Below are 23,825 nucleotides of genomic sequence, written 5' to 3' on the forward strand. Positions count from 1 at the left end.
TCATCACTTTGAAATTAACAAAAAAAGTTCCCTGCTTAATAAAAAAATATCAGGAGGCAATCAGAACAGGAAAAAAATTTCATTTGTTTCATTACAGCCCAGAGTCTCAACAATCCACTGCAAAGAATGCACATAATGCATGAAGAATACAAGTGTCAGAGGAGTGAAAACTGTGAGTTACAGTTTGGATGCATGTTCACAGGGTATGATACACAATTTGACTGTCTGAACTAGCACTCAGCATCTGTGCTGCTTATTCTTGCCCCTCAAGAGCACAGTCTTTTTCCAGCCAAAAGCTTGTTTGACTTTGACCATAAGGTAGAGTTTTAAATTTTACTGTGTTGTCAGCAGAAGAACAGTTTTAGCAGCATCTTTAAAGCAATCCTTACCAGAATTTGGTCTCTTGCATCCTCTGAAATGACAAAAAAAAAAAAAAAAAGAGAAAAAAAAGGAAAACTCTTTAAACTCTGCTAAAAAAGAGTGGTCCTGCAAGTGAACTAATGAGGGAGTGGATGTGAAGAGAGGTAAGTCAGTCTTGACACCAGCTAGCAAAAGCTGATTTGTGGGCTGAAGCCTGACAGCACCAAGGAGGAGCTGTGTGGGGGTGTGCCATGGACAGGATGATCTGCTTCCCAGCGTTAGCAGAGTGTTGCTGCACACCCAAGAGCAGCTGTGAAAGTGTGGCTTGGCCCCGCAGTGCTGGTGCCAAAGGCCAAGAAGGTCAAGATACACCCTGAACTCTGCAGGTGGTGGTGCCAAGTTTGCCAGGATGAGAAACTGAGGGGCAAGGAAGCCCTGGGCTTTCCAAGTGTTGCTGTTAGGAACAAGGGACAAGGTCAGGACTGGTGACAGAAATCACAGAAATGCCATTTCTCTTCCAGACCTGACCAAACAAACAATAAAGTGAATGTTGAACCCACTGTAAAGGAGCAAGGAGGGTGAGAGCCTGTGGGGTGGTGGACACGGCTGTACCCCAAGCTGCCTTCCCTCTGTCAGGGGTTAAGGGAATCAGGGCTGGGCACACCAAGGACATGGACCTGTGGGAGGAGGACAAAGAGCCACTGAGGTGCCCAAGGACTGGAGCCCCTCTGCTGTGCAGACAGGCTGAGAGCACTGGGGCTGTTCAGCCTGGGGAAGAGAGCGGTCCAGAGAGACGTTGGAGCAGCCTAAAGGGGCTGCAAGAGAGCTGGAGAGGGATTTTCAGAAGGGCATACAGTGATAGAAAAGGCCTTAAGCTATAGGACGACAGGTTTAGATTATTATTATTAGACCCTCAGGAAGAAATTCTGAGGGTGATGATGGCAGGAATCTGGAGGTTTTCAGGGCCTGGTTGGATGGGGCTGTCTGGAGCGTGTCTAGTGGAAGATTCCCTGCCCACAGCAGGGAGATTGGAACAAGAGGATCTCAACCCAAACCATTCTGTGATTCTGTGCCTGTGGAACAGAGGCAGCCCAAAGACACATCCATACACAGGCCAGTTCTGGCTCAGGTTGTTTTGCATGCATATGCTTGGAGCATGAATCACAAGTGGACAGGTTTAGGTTTTTTTTTTTCCCCTCCCTTTCTCACTGAAAAAGGAGAGCAACTGATTTCCAGTGATTTAAAATCTATTACAAAAATAAAAAACTCAGATGGGTCTAATTTTTCTCCTGTATTGCTGCAATTCCAATCTGCTGCTGCTCCATTTTGATTTAGGTACAAAGTTGGTGCTTCCAGTCATCTTTCACATGGATGAACAGGAGCAGGGCTTTACAATTGCTACAATCAGGGAAGTGATTGCAATCACTAGGCTGTTACAGGAAATTGAATTAAGTGGAGGAGAGTGCATGAGTGATTAGATTACTAGTTATATTCTGCACAGAACATCTCTTAAAATCCTGTGATTAAGAAAAGCTGTTCTTGATTAGTAATACAAGGATTCTGGCATTTTCTGTTGTACATTTTTATGGGGAACAGTGAAAAATCCATGTGCCATCTCTGTTTTGGAGTCCAATCAGCCTGCATGTATGGTATGTAGGGATTTGATAGAATGGCCTTTTGGGAGTGTTTGAACAAGGTATTTAGTAGTTCTGGCTTTAGGCCAGCATTTTTATATGCAAATATATTTCAGTAACTCATCCTGTACACTTCTGGTCCCAGAAAAATAACACTGCACAAGGTTCAGTATCTACACCAGTCCACTTTTTTAATTTAAAGCTTCACAAAAAATTCTCCTCCCTCAAAGTTATGCTGGTTAGAGTCTCTTTCATACCACTGCTGTCAAAATGCAAATCTGATTGAAAACAGGGATATTAGACCTGCCATAAGCGTTACCCTTTCCATCCCACCTGCAGGCTGCTCATTGCAGGGGATGTGACACATCACAGTTTGTGGATACAGTCATGGGCTGGAGGTTCCTGCATCAGTCTGGACGTTCTGAGTATGAACCAGAAGACTTCAATTATTTCAGATGAGAAAAGAATTACTGTTCCTGACATGCAGCATCTTTTACAAACAAAACTATTGAGATAAATTGTGGGAGGCAGCAGTTTCTCAGCAAAAAAACAATTTTGTAAATAGCCTGATTTTCCCCAGATTCTACCCAATAATCTACCTAATTAGATGAGAACAACCCCTGCTGTCACACACCTCCTCTACAGCTGCAGAAGAGAGACAAATTTGAAGTTGCACATCCCTATTCTTGAAGTTCAAAGCCCTCTGGGACAGAAACTGTTGTGTTTTAATGAAAACACCAATTGTCCTTCACAGCTCTGCACTAAACAACCACAACATGGGACTTCATTACAGCTCAGTGCTTACATAAGAGCATGAGTCAGACTGCATCACGTAATTAATGAAAATGCAGAGCCTAAAGAGTAACCTGGAGTGTATTTAAATACTCTGATGATCACAACCTGCTTTTTAAGTTGAGGTGGGGGAATAATAGAGCTCAGGCTGTGCAATCTCAGTGCTTGATCACTTCCAGCCACTCACCACAGTCTCTGCTGCTGCTGTACATCCACAGGAAGCAAAAGGTGCTGCACACCATCAGGAGGTGGCACAGCTCCTCTTGGCCATGTAGCTGCTGCCCATTTCTCTCTGCCCATTTATGCCTAGAGGATATTTTATGGCGGCTTGGTGAAGGTAGGAGTGGGAAACCACCTGCAGGTGCTGGAAGGCAGAGAGCAGCAAGGCTGCCTGGTCTAGAGGAGCCAGAGAGGACATGGGCAGCTGAGGAGAGCACGTGTTTTTTCTCTGGCCTCTTTCAAGCAGGGACCCAGCTGCTGCATGCTCTGTGAAACACAGAGGGAACCAATGGGAATGCCAGTGTCCATGCAGAATGTGCTAGTGCATATCTAGAAACCAACATGTCTCCCATTGCCACCCACGCAGCCAGAAAGTAACCAAAACCTGAATTTCAATAATTAGCATGGCCCATACTTCAGATTTGACAAGGAGAATTGGTCATCTCTCACCTCCAAGAGAAGGGGAGGAGGAACTAATGTTCAGTTGTACAGGAGGGACAGAGATGTCTTCCAGACCCTCAGGCAAGTCCTTGAGTACAGTCCTGAGCAAAGGAACAGGGAGCAGAGAAATGGCAGGGGGGTTTTTCCCCTACCTGCAGCTGCCTTCCAGTTTTTGGGTGTCTGACCTGCCCATAAAGGCCAGAACCAGCACAGGGATGAGCTGGACAAGAGTGGTGTGAGGGCAAGAGACCCTGTGCTCAAACCACAGCAAGAGACCACTGAGCCCTGCTGAGCTGCTCTCCCTTTAGCCCGGGCACAGGAACTGAGCCAGGCTTTCAGAGCGAGCAGAGGCAGCACAAGCCCTGAGCCCAGGGCTTGCCTCCTTTCCCACAGCAAGGCACCAAAGCTCAGGGCACTGGAGAACCACAAGGAGATGTAAGAGAGCCCTCAGCTCTGGGGGAAGTTGAAGTGAACACAACTCTGCTGAAAGTGTAAATTGAAGGGTTGAATGCTTGTTGATTTTTCTGAAAATAATAATTTAAAAAGAAATCAGGACCAGAAATTACAGAAAAGATGCATTCTGAACATACCTGGATGTTCAGGTGGGCAGGACCTTGAACTGGGGAAGAGGCAGGAGATTCAGAGATGGAGGGGAGGATCTGGTGAACAGGCGGAGTTAATGTACATGTAAAATAATTTTATAGCAAGGAGGAAGAGAATGCTGTGTTTCCATTTTCCTTAGAATTGCATACTTAAAAGAAATCAGATTTAATGCTTATGAAATAAAAAATAGCTTAATTTCTACACTAAGTGCTTTTAAGACAAGAAAAAGAGAGACAGAGACTCCATCAATGGAGTCTCACCTCCAAAAACGTGAAGGCCCCTTGCATTAGTCATCACATATAAGAGATGTCTTTACCTCAGTGAGAAAATATGGGATACTCCTGGGAGACACAGTTTCCTGTAATTAATTTTAGGAGAGACAAAGACACAGCAGCATTTCAGTATTTTAATTTGGAAGATATAACAGAAATCTTGACAACATCTGCAAATATCTTACCAGCCATCTTTGTCCACAAAACAATGTACAATGCACAGTACAAAAATGTTCTCAGCAGAAAACATGGCCTTGTCTCAATTTGAGCAAAGCTTAACATACTGCAATGCCATTTACTGCTAGTACTGTTCGTGTCCACCAGAATAATTAAACAAATTGCTAGCAACAGATTTTTAGCAGAACAAAGGCAGCATGAGGGATTTGTGACATTCTCTAAATTGTTGCAACAAATGACTGTGCTTGGTTTTAGGCAAACCTCAACAATTAGAACTATTCTCAAAAATATACAGAGAGCTGTCAGGAGCAGTAGCACACAGCCATGTAAATGTTATTGCCACAAAGTAGGATTGTTGAAATAAATAATCTAAATCAAAGGTCAAGATGCAGCCAGGGTGAGTTTCAAAAACAACCTAAAAAGTCACCTAAAATGCAAGCTGAGATTCAGTTTCCAGTGTTAATATACCCAGTATAATTAACACTGTAATATCACTTATTAAACAGCATTTGAAAACATGAAATCATCAGGGAGGAAATTCATGGGCACAGTGGTAAGGTTCTGTTTGCAGGCTCCTCAGCATCTCCTGCTGAGCAGGGGTAAAGGGCATCACTGCAAATCTGCATCCTGTTCTGGAATTCACCATCATTTCTCTAGGGTTCTCAAGTGTTAACACTTCTGGGAGTATAAAAAAATAACTAATTAGTTGAAACACAAAAAGTTTGTAAAGTGCATGGGTCAGCTCTCAGAAGATACTTGTTTATCTCATGGTGGCAAAGTGCTGAAAATCAATACTGTGTGTTAGCAAAGGAAAAGTTCAGTGTTTACTTCATAGAGAGGAAAATAAGTGGGGCTCTCCCATCACTTGTGCATGCTGCCTCCTCCCAGATGTTGGGAATCAGTGTCCAGGGAGAACCTTCTGGTCAGGGCTGCTGAACTGAAGGGAGGGGTAAAGGGAAGAGAGACCCTTGCAAAGATTCAGGAACAATTCTTATTATCTTGTGTGAGCCCACAAACCAGACAGCTGTGGAAACAGGACTCTGATCTCTTCTCCAAAGGTGTAAGAAAACCAAGCAGCTTTTCTCTTTGTGGATGCTGCAAAACAAACTGCAAACTTCACATTCCTGAAGCTGGGCAATGTGCAGAGTCATCAAGAAGTCAAAATTACACCAGACTGAAATGCAACCCTGCTGTTACTTCTCCTTATCAATTAGGACCGGTGGATGCTTAAAGGCTGCCCTGATGTTGTAGTTGAGTTGATCTTTTGCAGGATACAGCTTAGAATAATTGCATTTAGCTGGGCTTAGCCAGTCAGGAAAATAAAAATCAAACATTAATATATGAAAATGCTTCATTCATGCTGCCTCAGCATAGTCTGCATTGAAAGAGGCACAGAAGAAAAACTCCCTGCCTAATGTACCATGATTAAAACAGGCTCACCATCCCAGTGCTTTCTCTCTTAAAACATTACAGCTGCAAAAGAAGGGTGGAAATGTGGCATCTGAAAGGCATCCAAGGAAGGCAGTGGCACTTGGATTAGCACAGGAAGATGGCAACAGCAGCCCCCAGTCTTTGCAGCTTTGCTCTCATCTCACTCAAGTGTAACATGGTGGAGGTAGAGGAAATAGGAAGGACAGTTCAAACCTATTTCATCCTGGTTTTGGAATCTCAACATGCAAGCAGGTTTAGAAGCCTGAAGTCCCCATTCAGCTGATAGAGAGCAGGGCTGAATACCAAAATCTGCTGGCAGGGCTTGGAAAGCCCTTGGCATCAGCTCTTTTTGATAGTTATTGGCTGCAGATGTGTTTACTCTCCCAGCTTCACCTTTTACAGCAAAAGTTCCACTTTTATTCCTCTTTAATGGGTTGAACCCTCAAAATTTAATGACAAACCTTGCTAGAAAGATATGTAGCAGAGTAAAATGTGTTTTGTAACACATTTTCTGCACCCACCATAGAGCAGATTTCGTCTCCACTGATGCAGCTTCAGTTGTTCATGTCTATGTAGAAAAAGACTCCAGAAACATCAGCTCTGCTGTATCTGTTTACTCAGGGCACGAGTTTATGAATCACTGTTAAAATTGTGGCCATTTCCTCCTGAAAATTAGCTTTGAATAAACCATTCATGCACCTTCAATATTACAAATACAGATAGAAAAGGAAGGCTTTGGTCTAATTCCTGGCTTTCTGTCTTTTTTTGTTCAGCCTGGTAACACACAGTGCATGATGATGCACAATTATGGGCAATTAATTCAAATATCCAGGAAACAAGAAATCACATCTGCAGTTAATCATCTGGTGCTTTTTCCAAACCATAAACCATCTTTACAGAAGAAGAGAACAAAGAGATGAGAGACATAATTAAATGTGACATTTTCCATAAATCAGATGATTCCTACAAATGGGCTGATAACATCAGAGAACAGCAAAACTTTCCAAATTGCCCTGGTGTTTATCTGATGCTCATCATCTCTCTGAGGCTCTGGTGACTGTGACACCTTTCATGGTGACACCATGCTGCAGAACTGTCCCTGCTAACCCAGGAGGCCATTTCACTCTTCTGCCCCAAACCCCACCAAGGGCATCAGCACCACCTTGGCTGGAATTCCCTCCCAGGTGAAACTGTTCCCTCCTGCAGCCTGTTCAGAGCCCAGCCTGTGACTTCAGGTGTGGGCTCAGAGTGACATTTTGGAAGGAAAAGTCAGAGCTTAAAGCCCACCTGTGAGCTGGGTGACACTTCCCAGATGCAACCATTCATCATAAACTCTGTTTTATGACCAAAATGGGCAGAAGTTGAAGCAGTGAAATACAACTATTTTTGTTTCAAAGCAAGATGTGATTTAGCAAAATGTTCATGCTAAGGAGAGAAGGTTAGGAAGTACTATTCAAAAATCAGGCAAATGCTTGAGCTCCATGCAAAAGTAAAATGATTTTAAGTTTTTTCCAGTTTGGCAAATGAAAAAAAGGCCATTCCAAGGTCCAGTTTGGAGGAATTTTTTTTGTTATTGTATTTGCCATTTTCACCATCAAAATTAATCAAAGCAAACCATTCAACAGACCAGTGTTCCTCTACAACTTTAGTTGGAATTTTACCTCAAGGAGCCATTTTCTTTACATTCAACAAGTTTATCTGTTTGAAACAACTTCTAGCAAAAGAAGAAAAAAAAAAAAAGGTTGTGCCTACATGTCAATGTCATTATTATTCCCAAAATAAATTCAGGTTTGTAGTACAAACAACCAAGACAACTCAAAACAATTCTGTTAAAGAGAGAGGTAGTTAAGGTGTCAAAAGTTAGGTTTGGTCACTTTGGAAGATACTGATAAATAATAATTGAATATTAAAGACAGACTATGGTGATAAGAACGAGGTCATAAAATGTTGTGTGCTTGATATTTGTGCTCTAATTTATCAGCTCACAGCACCTGCACAGATTTGTAGAATGACAGAATCATTTAGGTTGGAAAAATTAAAAGTCAGCTAAAACCAAACTGGACTTCCCTCACTGCCCAATTTCAGTGGAACTTCATAAGAAAATGAAGAAAAGATAAAGAAGGAAAATGAAGTCAGTTTTTTTGAGTAACCACTGATGTTTAGTTCCATATCTGAGACTCTGTAGGAGAATTTTCAGTTTCAAAGATGACTTGGTAATTTCTGAAAATGGTGAGCCTCCAACTGGACAAGAAATACCTCCAGTGGCTTTTAAAAGTCATATCAGAATTTTGAAATAACTTATGCATAAAGAAACAAAAAATTTTATTAAAACTACTGTTTTCAACAAGAATAAATACTTTTTTTTAATCCAATAATATTATGATTTAAAAAGACTGGCTGTAAACTTCCCTGCAGTTTCCAGCCACTCCAACAAAAACCAGCATAAAATATCTTAAAAAGAGAAGAATTAATGTTACATTTTAAGGTTTTGAGTTCAGCTCTAAATACACTTAATTACACTTGGACAACTACCGATGTCAAAATCTCCAGCTGTAGTTCCTTAGCTATCAGATTATATTCTGTTGTTCAATCTAGATGCTTTGCAATAAACTTTGGGGGAAAAAATGTAGGAATAGCTATAGATGAATTTACCAGTGCAAATAGAGAGCTGTGTTCTGATTGTGGAAAATTCAGAAGAAATGCTGTTCACTCAGTTTCCTGAACTTCCTTTGTCTTACACCTTGAGGACCACAAAATTACTGTTGAACGATTGTCACGGTTAATAAGATTAATGATTTTATTGGCCAAGACCACTCATCATTAAATCCACTGGGGGATGTTCAGGAGAAAAAAATATCCTACTTGGATTATAAATAATGAGCATGGGCCTGAATGGGACCCCAGCCCATTCAGAGAAGATTTTACAGTTATGCAAACCATTTTGGCATGTGCTTTAATCCCATTCTGTTCTATACAATCTGTTGAATCAAATTTTAGCTAACTCTGCCCAAACCTGGCGTGTGTCTCATCTCAGCAACACATCAGATGGGGACTGGCATGTGGATATATTCCCTCTGTTCAATGCCATCAGAAGGTCTTGGCTAGAGCTGTCAGCTGAATGAAAAACAGTAGCATCATGCAGTTCTGGAAACTGTTTGAGGGTTTGTTATGATTTATTTTCATTAGAGGCTCTTTGATTACGTTGAACCAAGTCTGCCTTTTATACATGTGCATTAAAACACCCAGAGGATGCCAGGACACCAGCACTGCCCACCAGCTCACTGCTGCCTGTTTCTAGGGCAGTGCAGCACTGCCTTGGCCCTCTTTGGCTGGGTTTTGGTCCCAAGCCTGTCGTGCTGCACACTGCACAGCCCAACAAGCAAACACGATGAAGAAACACTGTTTGTTGTCCTTCATGACTTTATGGCTTCTTAATTTACAAACACCAAAGCACAGACTCGCTCTGAATCTGCTTGTTCTGTGCCACTGCTGCCTTCTTAGGCCATCCCTGAGCCAGAAGGAGATTGATAAACCTGGCATTACTCACTAAATGACCAGCAAGAGAGTTGGCTCACTCTGAGCAGCCCTCAGGTGGAATGCTCATCAGCTGCACACCAGCCACCAGAGGGGACAGAGAAAGCCAGCCTGATCTCTGTGCAAGGTCCAGTTCTCACTGGCTTCAGGAGAAACAATTCACACAAGGAGCCTGGGTAAGGAATGTGTGCATGAAAGTGCAGAATGCATTGGAATCTCACTCAGAGCCTTAATGTCCAAGGCAAGGGGTACAACCCTTCTCACGTTCAAATGGGCCAAGTGACAAGAGCCTGGACAGCCCTGAAGCCAGGAGCAGCTGTGGCACCCCCAGCAGTTCAGTCCTTCAGGGTCTGCGTTTCCCCATGCTGGACCTCAGCATCAACACCCCTTCCACTGCAGCTCCTGGACTGTCAATCATCTTCTGCCAGAGGTGCTGCTCTTCCCCTTGAGAGTCCATCCAGTCAACCTCCTTGCCATTGCTCACACCTGACAATTGTAAAAACATGGAAATTTACCATTTTAGGAAGCAGATGGATAACATCACTCCTCATTTACAACAGTGGGCAAGAGAAATGACAAGCATTTTACATTTCCACCTGTACAGGGGGTTGCACTGAAAACAGGCAGCTCCTGAGGAGCACCAGTTTGTCATTGAACACCTTCAGGCACATGGGCAGAGGGTCATAAACCTCCCCACACTGCACCACAAACAACTTTCTCCCAGCACAGGGGAATGGATTCACACCTCTTCCAGCTCACACCACGGCCAGCAGAAAGGCTGCACACAAGCAGATGACTCCTTCTCACTGGGATGCTGAGGAATGCTCCCCAAGGTATTCACAGTTTTTTTAGACTGTGCAGAAATACAAATGGGCTCATAATTTTTGTGTCTCATTCAGTGGAGGAAAGAACTAAATCATCTACAGATTATCTGTGTGTTGCCTTTTCTCCATTTTCAAATTCCACAACTTCCTGTGTGTTTTCAAAACACTCAGTGACATTTCTGTCCTTCATACACATAAACCATGGGGGGTAAGGAAAGAGGAGAGCAGAATAAGAAAAGCAAACTGAGTCAGGTGGGACCTCACCATTTCCAGTGCTCAAACGGACACCTCCCAAAAAAACATTACTGGAAAGAGACTCCTTGTCCCACACAGTCAGCTCCAGGCAGACATTCCTTATGTCCCCAGAATTCAAACCACTGAAGGCAAAGGTGTGATTCCACTGGGGGTTCACACTCCTTTTCACTATGGGAGTTTTGTGCTTTGTAGCTTTGCTGTCATCTGGGAGCAGGTACCTGGGAGATGAAGGAAAATGAATTTGGAAGTGGATTTTCACAATGTATTCATAATATATAACAATCACATTATACATTATAGGCTCAAATGGGATCAGGACCCCATCTCCCCACTGGTATTATATTAAGCAACTACCTCAAGTGCTTATTTTGCATTTGTGCTCCATTTGTTCTCATACCTACAGTGTCAGTTACCACAAGCAGAAACTGGAATTCAGTCTCCTTGCCCCAAGATTCAAACACAAACTTTTTGTTTCATTGAGCCTAAATATAGAGAGAGTCATAAAAACACTGGCTAGAGGGGACCCCTCTGGAGCCATCTTGTCCAGTGCCCCTCTCAAAGTGCAACAAGAGATGGTCCAGAAAGAAATGAAAATTATTTTTTCTGCTTGAAATGTATGTACTGAGTTTTAAGTGCATAGCTTTAAGCACAGCAGAAGATCAAGACAAAGCTCCACCAGGGAATTAAAGACAGGATGTTTCCTGTGGACCCCATTTAGTACCAACACTCAACACATTACTATGAGTTGGAACATAACTGGAAATCAGCAAGCCTGGAAGCTAGCATTCAGAGCAAAAAATGGCGAAGAAAAATGTTTTAAGATATCTGTAACTTTCTAAATGTAACATTTATAATGCATATCCTACATTTATGAGAAATCCATTATAATGAGAGATGCAGGATTTAGTTAATTTTTTTCAAACACAAGTATTCTGTGTAGTTTGCATTTTGAGTGTCCAACACAAAATGCTGCATTTCTAAAAAAACACACATATGTTGCTATACTATGTAAATTTTTTGTGTACCCACAAGCTTACAGGCATGTGACACAAATCTTAAATTAGATCCAGTGCAGTCATTAAAAAAAAGAGAGGAAAAAAACCCACAAACCCTTTAACAAAAGTGTCAGATGTGCCTCCTGATTTCACTGCTGTTAAATTCTTTGCTTCTTTGATGAGGACTTCTAATATGCCTCCAGATGGCAGATGAGAATCTCCTTTCTTTCCTTTTCTGAAACCTTTCTTTCCTAAGCATAGAACAAAGTTGCAAAATTACAATCAGAGATTATATTGTAGTATATATTATATACTCACAGACTCCAGGCTGGGGCACTGACCACATTCTAATTAATATAATATAATATAATATAATATAATATAATATAATATAATATAATATAATATAATATAATATAATATAATATAATATAATATAATATAATATAATATAATATAATATAATATAATATAATATAATATAATATAATATAATATAATATAATATAATATAATATAATATCTAATAGATATATCAGTATATATTGTAAGACTGATTTAAAAATGTGAATTGACTTGGCTAGATTTTTAAAAGTAATCATCAGGAGTGATGTTAAAATGCACTAATTTTAAAAAATGCAGGCTGTATCTCAACTGAGCTGATAACAATGAGCTTTTAAGGGAGCAAACCTTGAGTAAACCTTACTACTAATAGAGGGAATATCATCTGTCATAAAAAAAAAGAAGAAAGGAAAAGAAAGAAATTTAATCCACCAAATGCAAATGCAGCAAGCAATGCTGTCACTGAAGCAGTGATACACCTGCATCTGGCATGTCCATGTGCACTCAGTGATTGCTCTCACTTCAAAGGATTGCTGTTCCTCATGTTAACACAATGCAAAGAGAGAGAAACTCTCCTCCCTTGTTCATTGCTGATGAAAATAATGGTTCACCCTCAAGAACTCAAGTAAGATTTTACAGGACTAAATTGCAGCAGTAATACAGTAAGGCTGAGCAGAGGAAAAGCAGTGAGAAAAGCAGTGAAAATGAGGGGGCAGATTCAGGTGAATTAAGCAGGAAGAACTGAGTGAGGTCTCTTACTTGATCAGCTAAGCACTGTATATAACCAGCTGAAAAAAGAACTCTCAGACTACAATGCAGACAATTTATTCCTCTGTGGCTGCCCTTGATCATGTTACCTAATGTCTGGATTTTTTTTTTTTTAATTAAGTCAGAGCCATACATCAAGCATTGACTGCATATTCCTCTTCCATTCTCTCTTCTTATATTCAGTGTAAAAGAAAAGGATGAAGCAAAAGAAACATACACAAGGTTCAGAATTTCCATTTCACACATTACTGTTGAAGCCAGGTTGGATAAGGACTTGAGCAATCTGGTCTAGTGGAAGGTCCCTGCTCATGGCAGGGGGCTTGGGACTAGATGGTCTTTCAGGTCCATTCTACCCCTTAACATTCTGTGATTCTATGAATGAGCATAGTAAAGTATGATTTCAGTCTTCACCAGTACCATTACTTCACCCTAAATGAGGATTTTTAATACATCATCATCATATGATTTTTAAAATCCTCATTATTGATGTTTGTTTTACCTTGAAACTGCCCCAGAGGAAGCATTAGGTTTCTGTCTGGAGGAATATAACGTAAAACCACTGTCAGTTCTCCTTTGTACTGAAGGCCAAAATCTGTCACAGCCTCCACCTGAAGAGAAAACAAACAAAGCAACCAGAAATCCAGCCAAGATTATTCATTGAACTTTTTCTTTTGATTTTAATTCTGTCAAAATATAGCAATACATCCATAGAGTCTTTTAAACACTTCTTAAACACATCAAGATGTAGCAGCCCACTTTCAGATAATAAGACATTCAAATTGGAGGCAATCACATTTTATAGACCTTTCTGAGCTAGGGAATGCAAGCTCTCAGAAAAATAAACCCATGTGGCATGAGGCACTGTTCAGTGAACACACAGAGGAAAGAGTAGCATGAATAAGGGAAAAAAAACCAACAGCAAAAAAACCCCTCAAACTTATTTCTGAATATATAAACTATAACTGAAAAACTTGAAACAGAAAAACTTCTTAAAAACTGTTATTCTTAGTGTCCTCTTTCTTTTCTACACAGCTATTATTTGTGCATTTCTCCATCTTTTTTAATAAACAATTAAATCTTACCCAGAGGAATGCAATCAATGCTCTTCAGGCCATCCTTTTAAAAATAATATCACTGGCAGGGTACTGAACTTCCATTCACATTGCAACAAGTTGGAAACTACATTTTAAAAACATGGGGTGAACACAGGGAGCTCTGACTTCCCTGGCGGAGCTGGGACCACTCAGATGCTCTCAGCAGCCTGGTCCAGTGAGAGCTGTGCCTGCCATGGCAGGGGGTTGGAACAGGGTGGTCTCAAACCCAAACCATTCTGTGATGTGATTTCTGTACATGCTCAGTGCTTAGGTCTGGGTAAAATGAACAAATCCTCCTGATTTCTTCAGAGGGAGGAAGGCCATGGATAAAGGGAGAGGGTCTTCCAGCACTGCTGGAGGCACCTGAGGCACCACAGAGGCCTTTAAATTCCTGTTTGTGGAGGAATGTCTGACCTGGGAATTTATTTCTGTGAGATGTATTCAGCTTGTTTCCTGGTACCCCAGGAAGGTCAAAGCTCTGTTGCCCAGAGAAAACAAGTGAAAATTCCCCAGCAGGAATTCATAAGGTGTGTGCAGAGCCAGCATCGCCTTCACCTCCCAGACTCCACTGACCACTGACCACTCACTGGGGCTGAGTCTGCACCCAAGGATGGGACAGAGAACAAAGCAACTTTAGTCACAGAAACAGGGCCCTTCTGTGACTTTGAAGCATTTTTAGAGCAACACAGGCACTGCTGCACTGACTGAGAAAAGCAGTCGTGTCTGACACCAGTGTCCAATGCCAGCTGCTACAACAGAGGACTAAAGAAAACCTGTAGTAAATGGCTGTGCAATAATTTAGACATCTACATTTTGCCAGCCAGGCAGCTGACTTTTGGCCTAAACTAAGCAGGTTTAGGATCAAGTTTCCCATAAAGGCATTAAAGGTTATTTTTTATTTAGTTCTGCTAGTAGACAAGCAGTGGTGTAAGTCCTAATGTCAGAAAAAAATTTGTCAGCCTCTCCTCCAAACCCACATGACTCTGTCCTCTCTTTAGCTACAGAACTATTCTCTCTACTTTTCCTGACTTAATCACACTCCTCTGGAAAAGAGATCTCTCAATGCTCATGGAAGAAACACATCTTCAAGTCTCCAACCTTTTCACTGAAGCAGCTAAATGATTCATGATGAAACAAACAAAGCACTGTAATAAATCCCAGAAGATGTTGGATTGCCATTCCTCCATTCCTGTCTCTCAGAAGTCCATATAGGAGATTAGTGTGTATTTTTTTTGCATGGATATTAACCAGTGCTTCTTTTAGTAGTAGTAATTGATATACTTTTTTAAAATCTCATCCTTGCTGATCAAAAACTTTAGCAGTGTTCTAAGTTTAGAAACATTATTGGTAACAACTTAGGAGGCAGACAGGACCAATTCTGTGTTTGCTTTCTTTGACAGCAAAAGAAGTAATTTAAAAATCTTTTTAATAGGTTTGGAAATAATCAGATACCACCTTCCAGCTGGACTGGCTGAAATGCTTAGTGCCTCATTACTTATTTTTCTGAGCAGGAGAGCTTCATGACTATTTTGGTTATTTTCCCATTAGGAGTAAAAGAAATTACCTAGAAATTAATTACAGAGCAAACAGATCCATCTCCCACCTGATAGAAAGGCAGAAATCAAACACTCTCTCCTGAAACCCAAAAGATAATATGATTTCCTTAAATGTAATGAACATAGAAAACCCAAATCATCTGGTCAACCTTGACAATATTAGCTGCACTCCTTATATTTTTTTTAAATTAGAAAGATACACTTTCTTAAATGTCAATCTGAACCCCTGGAATTCCTGGGGATTATGGCTGCTGCAGGAGCAAGCAAGAGAGAAGCCTTTAATCCTCTGGTTTACAGCAGCTCTTTGAATCTCTTCCAAAAATAAAAAAAAAATGAACAATTCTTTGCCAAAGCAGGGGAGCCCAGGTTTCACAGACCTCTCAATCTGCTGCCTCAGAGCCTTTTCTTGTGCCTTTCTGGTTAAGGTGAATTAGAGAGATTAAGAAGTTGTTTTGTCACGTCTGAAAGGTGTAAAGCACTTGGAACTGAAAAAGATAAAGCTTGTTTCTTTAATAACATCTTAAGGGTTAGGTAAGGGGAATGGTGGGAAAGTCCTTTGTTTTATGTGTTTTTTAAAAGATTAATGTATTTACTAAGTAATTTTTTATTGGAGTTTATTACAGGATGAATTTATGTTTTCTTTAAAAGCTTTCTTTGGTTATTGTTTTTAAGTAGCCAATCATATGTGAAAATTTAATGAAGTCTTTAAAACCAGCAAGCTTTTACTGAATTAAGAATAAGTAAATATTTTTCACTGTCACATTAGACAGTTTATAGTCTTGCTTTATAAAGAAAATTCCAAAGAAAAAAAATAACCAACTCTTGCTAAATTTGCTTCACAGCACTTTCACCAGTCCTGGAAACCCTTACCTTGTGCTGGAGCACAAACCACTCATCACCCTGATTTTCAAAGTTCCAGGAATCAAATGGAATTTCCACTTCCCCAAGGAAGCTGTTGTGTCCAAATCTGTCATAGTGCCAGACAGAAACCTGCAGGGTCCTGGTTTCCAGCTGTGAGTGACTGATGACATACTACCAACAGAAAAAGAGAAAAAGAAACTCTCAGAATAAGCAGAAATAATATTTTCCACAGAGCCTTTTATGGCTCTAGCTCAGTTGCACCAAGCCCAGAGCAGTTAACAAATGGAGCATGAGAGATTTGTTTTCCTTGCAAGCAAGATTGATCTGGCCAGAAAGTTCATCATATTAATGTGAAATCTTTGCTGTATACATCCAGAGATAGTTTATGTTACTATCACTATGGTGGCTTTGGTTTTGGTATTATTTACTGAGTATTTATGACTATAAAGTAAATTATGGTGCTTAAAAATATGATCCTACAAGTTAATTCCCTACAAGTTTATGTAAAAGAAGCAGATCAACATCTAGGTTGATAAAAAGAAGAAACCCCACTGGTTCTTTCATCCCTAAAGAGAGTCTGCTTAACACTGCTTTCCAGAAAGCAACCTCTCCTTTCCAATTTTCTCTTTGTAGCTTACAAAAAATTGTTCTGAAAACACATAGAGCAGCATCTGCAAGGCATGCACTGAGCCTATCAGTAACCATTGTTGGGCTTGAAAGCTATTAAAAAACTCATGACTAGCTATTGATATATTAAAGCTATTAAAAACCCCACATCTAGATATGAATTCATCAAAGCTATTAAAAGACTAGCATTGTAGTCTAGCAAATACACAGAAAATTATAAACATCTGGAATTCTGGCTCTGCACATTCTACTTTTAGCAGAAAGCCCATTATTTCCCTGATATTCACCCTTCTCCTAGTGTTAGCTGAAGAAATGCAGATGTCTTATTTTTGCATCAGGAACAATATCTGGACATGGACAAATACTGTCCAAAAGCTGAACCAGCCAGGTCAGTTGGCTAATTATGTACAGATATCTGCAGTGCCTAACCCTAGATGCCAACTGTTCCTCTGTGAGAAACCTCATATTCTGCAACAATGGAGTAAAAGTCAAAGAGGGAAGATACAAGACAGATTTAATTCTTTTTATTTTCTTTTTTAAAACATGATTTTCAATTGGGATAAACAACTCTTCCTTATCTGCTCACATTTTGTTATAACCTGTATTTCTGAGAAACTTTTATGTCCTAGCTTCACCCAGCAGTTATGTTTAATGCTATATTACTTGATAAATAAAGTCTAATACTTTATTTTTTCCCAGTTCAGGCAAGCCTTAATTTTACTCTATACCATTTAAAAATGAGGCTATAAAAAGTCTCTCCCTTGGCAAGCAGCATGGCCAGACCGAGTGTGTGTGCCTGCAAAATGGTTTTGTAGCCAGGCCAAGGCAAGCACACCAGCCAGGGAACATCTATTTGCTTCTATTATAGGAAACTTGTTTAAAATGCAACTGAAATTTAAAAAAAAAAATCAGGAGAAACTAAAAGGAGTTTCTGGTTTCATGGTAGCCTGCTGGATAACTCCTTTTAGTGGGTAGGAAAGGGAATCATCAGGAGCCTGGAGGTTAAGATGCCAGAGAGGCAGTGAAGGGACAGCAACCCCCCCATTGCCACTGCCCCACAGAGCCAGGGAGGGCAATGAGCCCCCTGTGAGCAGCTCAGAGAGTTCAGCCTCTCTGGTGGGTGGGTAAAGGGCAAGGAAGGAGAGAGCTGTGGGCTCTGTCTCCTCAAGCACATCAAGCCCATTGCAACACAAAATGAACTTCACCACTGGCTTTTAAGAGGACAAATAGTGAAGCAGATGCTGACATTTCTTATCAAAGTAGGTTCTGCTTTAGAAATAAGTTAAACCTCCCAGAAGAATTCAGATCTTAATGCAAAGATCTGAATGCAAAGATCTTATTTACTCTTCATTAGACAGGAAGTTCTAATCTAGCTTTGTTTCAGCATCAGGCGTATAAAATCTTTAAGGGGCTTTTAACAATGCTAAGCTCAGGCTAGATGGGAGCATCAACAGTTTTGAAAGAGATCTGTGGAAACTAATGGAATTTTCAACCATAAGGGAGAGAACCAAACAGAACTTCCTCAATGCTGAAAGCCATAAATGGCAGCTCATTGGTTTGCTAGATGCTTTTGCTCAAACCACCTTCCCTTTTGAGGCATTTCTTGCAAGTTCTAATCCCTGTACTGGAACACAAATAGAAAATACCTGTGAGCACAAGTGAAACATTCATCAGAGCCTGAGAGAGAGAGACTCTTCTCACCTTCAGTGTCTCATTAAATTCCGGGTTGGTGCTGTTACTTTTAATTTTGGTCTTGCGCTTGCTTTGGCGGGACTTGTCGGGCAGAAGGTAGGCTTTGACATAGCTGCAGAGAAAGGAGCAGAGGGTCAGCAAGGAGCATGAAATGACCAGTTTGAGCAAAGGCCTGACACTGCTGCATCAGCAATGCATGTGAGGAAATTAATTTTTTGCAGTATGAAGAGTGTAAACACATAGCAGAGAATATGCAGAACGTGGAGAGGTATGGCCCTTACCTGCACACATGGTGGTGTAGATCAGATAAGATCAGAATAACAAAAGGCAGAGCTAAATTAATTTGTTTATCCTCAGAAATGGAACAAGCTTTCCTAACAAGTTCCCTTTTGCCATATATGATTACCAACTGGTCACATATGACAAGATATACACTTAAACCACAAGATAATTAGAAACTTTGTAATTATCATCCATAGGTCATCAAACCATAGATCAATCATTATTAGAGACATTAATTGTTACTTTCTGATGAGAGAGGTTACGTATTATACTGAAAACTATGATGAGAAACTTAGAAAACAGCTGGGGTTGTTTAGCCTGGAGAAAAGGAGACTCAGGGGTGACCTTATCCCTCCCTACAGTTCCCTGAAAGGTGGCTGCAGTCAGCTGGGGCTGGGCTCTTTCTCCAGCAGCACTGACAGAACCAGAGGACACAGTCTCAAGCTGTGCCAAGGGAAATACAGCTTGGATATCAGGAAGAAGTTTTTTACAGAAAGAGTGATAAAATTCTGGAATTGTCTGCCTGGGGAGGCAATGGAATCACCATCCCTGGATGTGCTTAAAAACAGACTGGATGTGGCACTGGGTGCCAGGGTTTAGTTGAGGTGTTGGGGCTGGGTTGGACTTGATGACTTTGAAGGTCCCTTCCAACCCAGTGATTTTGTGAATTCTGTGAAAACATGGTGCTTGCAAAGTGAGTATATGGGCCCATGAAAACAAAGTTATTTCCATTAATCCTTGCCTCCAGAAGATCACTCCTCTCATATACTTCAGTTTTGATTACAGAAGTAAAAGTAACTCGATGCTGCCTGCCTATTCCTTCATACCTTTTCCCCTTTTACTATCAAACAGGTTGATAATTTAAATAATCTTGCTGTTTCCCCAGAACAGGTACATGTTGCCTTGAGAAGCACACATGAAATGCCCCTCCCACAGGGAGCCTAAACCCAGCCAACACCAAAATGCTGCTTGTACCAGCTGGATCCTGTGAATTCCCAGGCTTGAGTCCCAAGCCCTGGTTAGAGCCAGGGCAGGATGAGCAGGGCACACCCCAGCGGAGCTGAAGGAAATTCCCAGTGCTTACGGGTCAGTCCTTTGCCTCCTCTCATCTGCAATGGCCAGGTTCCTGCAGCTCCTCACCAGGATGTTGAGGGCCCCTGTTTTGTAGATGTAGCTGATGTTGAGGAGGATTTCCCCGCTGACCTTCACGTTGCCATAGTCACCAGTCTCGCTGTAAACACTCACCATGCTGTTAATGCTCGTCTGGAGGGGAACAGAAAAAGGGCTCAGAGGCTGAAACACTCTACCCTTTCCCAAAATCTGCTTCTGGTTTTTTGGTTTGTTTTTTTTTTTTTTTTCATAAAGCTACAGCCTTGCAATATTGTCGCACTTTTTAGGACTTGCTATGGAAAGAGATATATTATAGAATAGAATTGCCATGATTTGATGTGAAGAGAATAAGAACTGTAGTTAATAGTAGTTTAAATGTCTAGGCAGATGTTTTTCCATGCAAGACTCAAACCTATTATAAACATGACTGAATCCAAATTATCACCTCTTAATTAATATATGGACAGAAGAGCAGACAGGCTACATAAACTGTAAGCTCATGTAAGTTCCAAGCAGAAAAAAACTATTTAAAAGTCCCTTCTCTGGCTCAGCTGGTCACCTCAATTTACTGAGTGTCATAAGACAACTGCTGACAGAGCCCTTAGGAAAACTTACAGAGGTGCTTCCCATAATGGAAATAGTATAAAACCATATTTAGTTAAAGTGGCACCTCTCTCTCATCAACAATTCTAAAAGAAGGAGCAAAATTCAACTCAATTTCTGCATATTTATTTATAAAAAAATAATCAAAAACACCAAAATTTTTTCTACTACAGCATGATATATCATCCCTCAATCCCTCTTCCTTCACACTCATAAAATGCAGAGTACTGCTGTGAGGATTCCCTCTTCCAAAAGTTTACATTTAGGAAAGAACTGAATATCTTTTAAAGAAAACTGGAGAAATATGCACACTGCCAGAACCAAAAGCATTTGAGGAATCTGGAGTGCATTTCCTTTTGAGTCATTGAACAAGACTGCTCCAAAAACATATATAACCACCTGAATTCTGGCACACAGGAACCTTACAAGACACCCAGGTACAGTCTCGAACAAAAAGGGAGAAAGGAGAGAGAAACCTTAAAAGTAAGCTAGAGCAGAGGATTCAGGAGAACTCACAGTGTCACCATCTGCTTCGGGAACATTTAAATATGTCCATTTTCTGTCAGAACCTTCAGGGGAGTTCTTTAAAGGAGGCAGTGCAAAAGATCAAGAGAAAAGAGCATTAGACTGATGTAATAAGAAAGAATAAATGCAGTGAGAAATCTTTATTTACATAGAAAGGTAAAGGAAGTTTGTATTGCAAAGCCAAAGTGAGAAAGCAAGAAAAAGGTATCTCCAAATCAGAGAAATGCTGTGTCCTCCATGCACTCCAAGTATTGAAGGATGCATGGCTCAAAGTAATTACACAGAAATGAGGTCATCTCTGTATCAAAATAAACAAGTTATGTTTCAGAACAGTAGCTCAGCAGGTTTGGATTCATACTGGATTACATTGGATTTGTTCTCATTTACATTTCACTCCTCCCTGAAGCCAGTCAAAATCTAAGAATTCCTCTGTTTGCAGCATCAGTGCTTTTGTAAGAAAGGGCAGTTTCTCTGTGGAGTTCGTAAGAACAGATGACAATTGCACTGAAATGCTGAAACATGTCACTCTCTGGGAAAAAAAAAGGTAATTCAATATAGGAGGAGACATTTTCCCTCCTCTGCCTGGCAGAGCAGGATCTCACCAGCTGTCTCTTGATCCATCTCCTTCCCTGCCAGCTGCAGGGAAGGGCACAGTGCAGGGAAAGGGCCAGACAGAAAGAATTGGTTTGTGACAAAAGCCAGCTCTCCAAGCACCCTGCCCAAGGCCCCTGCAGCACAGGAGGCTCAAGGGATAAACAGTTCTGTGTCAATGTGGCAAACAACAACAGACAGGAAAAAGTGTTTTTACATAAGCAATTATAACCCATACATTTAATTTTACTCCCCATGCAGGAAAAAAACCAGCAAAAAAAAAAAAAAAAAAGAAGGTGGTTTTGATGTATTTATGCTGGCTGGCTTTATCCTTAATTAAGAAAAAAAAAAGAATGAAAAAATGCTTGAGCTTTTAATCCTTTTAATAATTGTCTGATATTTCATTAACTGGACTGGTTAAAATTACTGGAGAATTATAAACACATACCAACCAATGTGACATATTTCCTCCAATTTCTAACATGCCTTGAGCTAAATTCCAGCCTTTACCATTTATACATTTCCACCTCTAAAATACATAAAAAATACATAAAAAATATCTTTTTACACTGTTAGAGATTTAACCACTCCAGTATGTGCTAAAAATGCCTAAATTATCACTGCAACAATTTGTATGCCCACTTCAGAAAAAACCTCAAGGTTATACCAATCAAAGGAGGTGGATGAGTAGTTTTCTACTCCAAACACTTTTCTCTCTAATCTAAATAACTTTTTCCTTAATCTTTATGAAAGCAGGAAACAAGGGATAAATGGCTGAGGTAAAAAAAAAGCCATGACAGAAGGTCTGAAACAAATAGATGGCACCTGAGCCTTGAATTTATGCAAACACAATTTCTGAATTGCTTGCCAAACATGAAGAATATTATACAAATTTAGTAAAATTTGATAAATTTCTTTTTTTGCCCCCACTCCCAGACTCTGTTCTGTAGAATTTAAACTGGATATTGCGTACACTAAATGTAAAATCCCAAAGAAAAATACTCATATTCCTGCTTAGTAAGTAGCAAACAACATATGAAGGACACAGAGTCTCATTTTGATACCTCACAAAGAATTGTGTTTGTTTTGCATCGTATCTTATTGCTGCAGTAAAGCCCTGGAACATTTCAGTCTCACTGATGTGGTGGGTCTTGACAGCACCACATAAATATGTGGAGGATGAAGAGAAAACTAAATTTTTAAATTTTTGAAACAGTACATGCAATAGCACTGGGAAAACACAAGAGAAAAGACTAACAGTGAGATACAGTTTCTCTTCAATGTCACTTTCCACTTCCATTTTTTGCTCATTCATGTTGCAGGTAGATTTCAAGTGTATTTTATCCTTTGTGATATTTATTTCATTTCCTCAAATATTCATTGTAAGACTAGCCATACTTATTTCAGATTCAAGAAAGAAAAGAAACAAGGGGAAAGGAAAGGGGAGGGAAGGGGAGGAAAGGGGAGGGAAGGGGAGGGAAGGGGAGGGAAGGGAAGGGAAGGAAAGGAAAAGGAAAAGGAAAAGGAAAAGGAAAAGGAAAAGGAAAAGGAAAAGGAAAAGGAAAAGGAAAAGGAAAAGGAAAAGGAAAAGGAAAAGGAAAAGGAAAAGGAAAAGGAAAAGGAAAAGGAAAAGGAAAAGGAAAAGGAAAAGGAAAAGGAAAAGGAAAGGAAAAGGAAAAGGAAAGGAAAAGGAAAGGAAAGGAAAAGGAAAGGAAAGGAAAGGAAAAGACATGTAGTTATGAGTCTACTGTTCATTAATAACATTATGTCAATATGACTTAATAGTTAACAGTAATTTGAGAGATAGCACAGGATAAAAAATATACTGTGCAAGAAGGCTCAAAGGCTTAAAACAATCAAAGTGAAGGTAAAAATATGATGGGGAAATGTTAGCAACACACTTAAGGGGAATAAAGGAATGAACCTGTAAAATTGCCCTTCTCTTGCAGGGAGAAGAGCTGGCCATTCACAACTTAGCCATTAACATTGCATGCAGTGACATTAAAAAACATGTCATGGGGAATAAGGAGAAATGGGAGCATTGAGATGTGAGATTATCTCAACCCTACAGCCCTGGAAAAGCTGCACTTTGCTTAAGAGAAAGGTCAGAGGGAAATCTACAGCAAAGGACAAAACCCAGCGCACGGACAATGCTGCCTGAAGCACAGAGGGAAGGATCCCTAAATGCAGTTCCTTATTTAGAGAAAACACTTAAGCCCCTGCAACCCTCCCATCAA

General features: G+C 40.4%; 1 protein-coding gene across 1 annotated transcript in view; it reads right to left on the reverse strand.

Annotated features, from left to right (window-relative positions):
* Positions 1–9,806: 9,806 nt before the first annotated feature.
* The window catches only part of SYTL5 (synaptotagmin like 5), a gene marked incomplete at both ends in the record, with an annotated part of 49,374 nt that continues 35,355 nt past the window's right edge, over positions 9,807–23,825 (reverse strand). Inside the window, 8 exons of the mRNA XM_084226184.1 lie at positions 9,807–9,949; positions 10,552–10,760; positions 11,653–11,788; positions 13,147–13,255; positions 16,168–16,329; positions 18,487–18,589; positions 19,844–20,022; positions 20,989–21,054. Coding sequence (XP_084082310.1) covers positions 9,807–9,949; positions 10,552–10,760; positions 11,653–11,788; positions 13,147–13,255; positions 16,168–16,329; positions 18,487–18,589; positions 19,844–20,022; positions 20,989–21,054 — 1,107 coding nt within the window. The remainder of the gene's footprint in view (positions 9,950–10,551; positions 10,761–11,652; positions 11,789–13,146; positions 13,256–16,167; positions 16,330–18,486; positions 18,590–19,843; positions 20,023–20,988; positions 21,055–23,825) is intronic.

Source organism: Fringilla coelebs (assembly GCF_963513975.1).
Source record: "Fringilla coelebs genome assembly, chromosome: 2".
Lineage (NCBI taxonomy): Eukaryota > Metazoa > Chordata > Aves > Passeriformes > Fringillidae > Fringilla > Fringilla coelebs.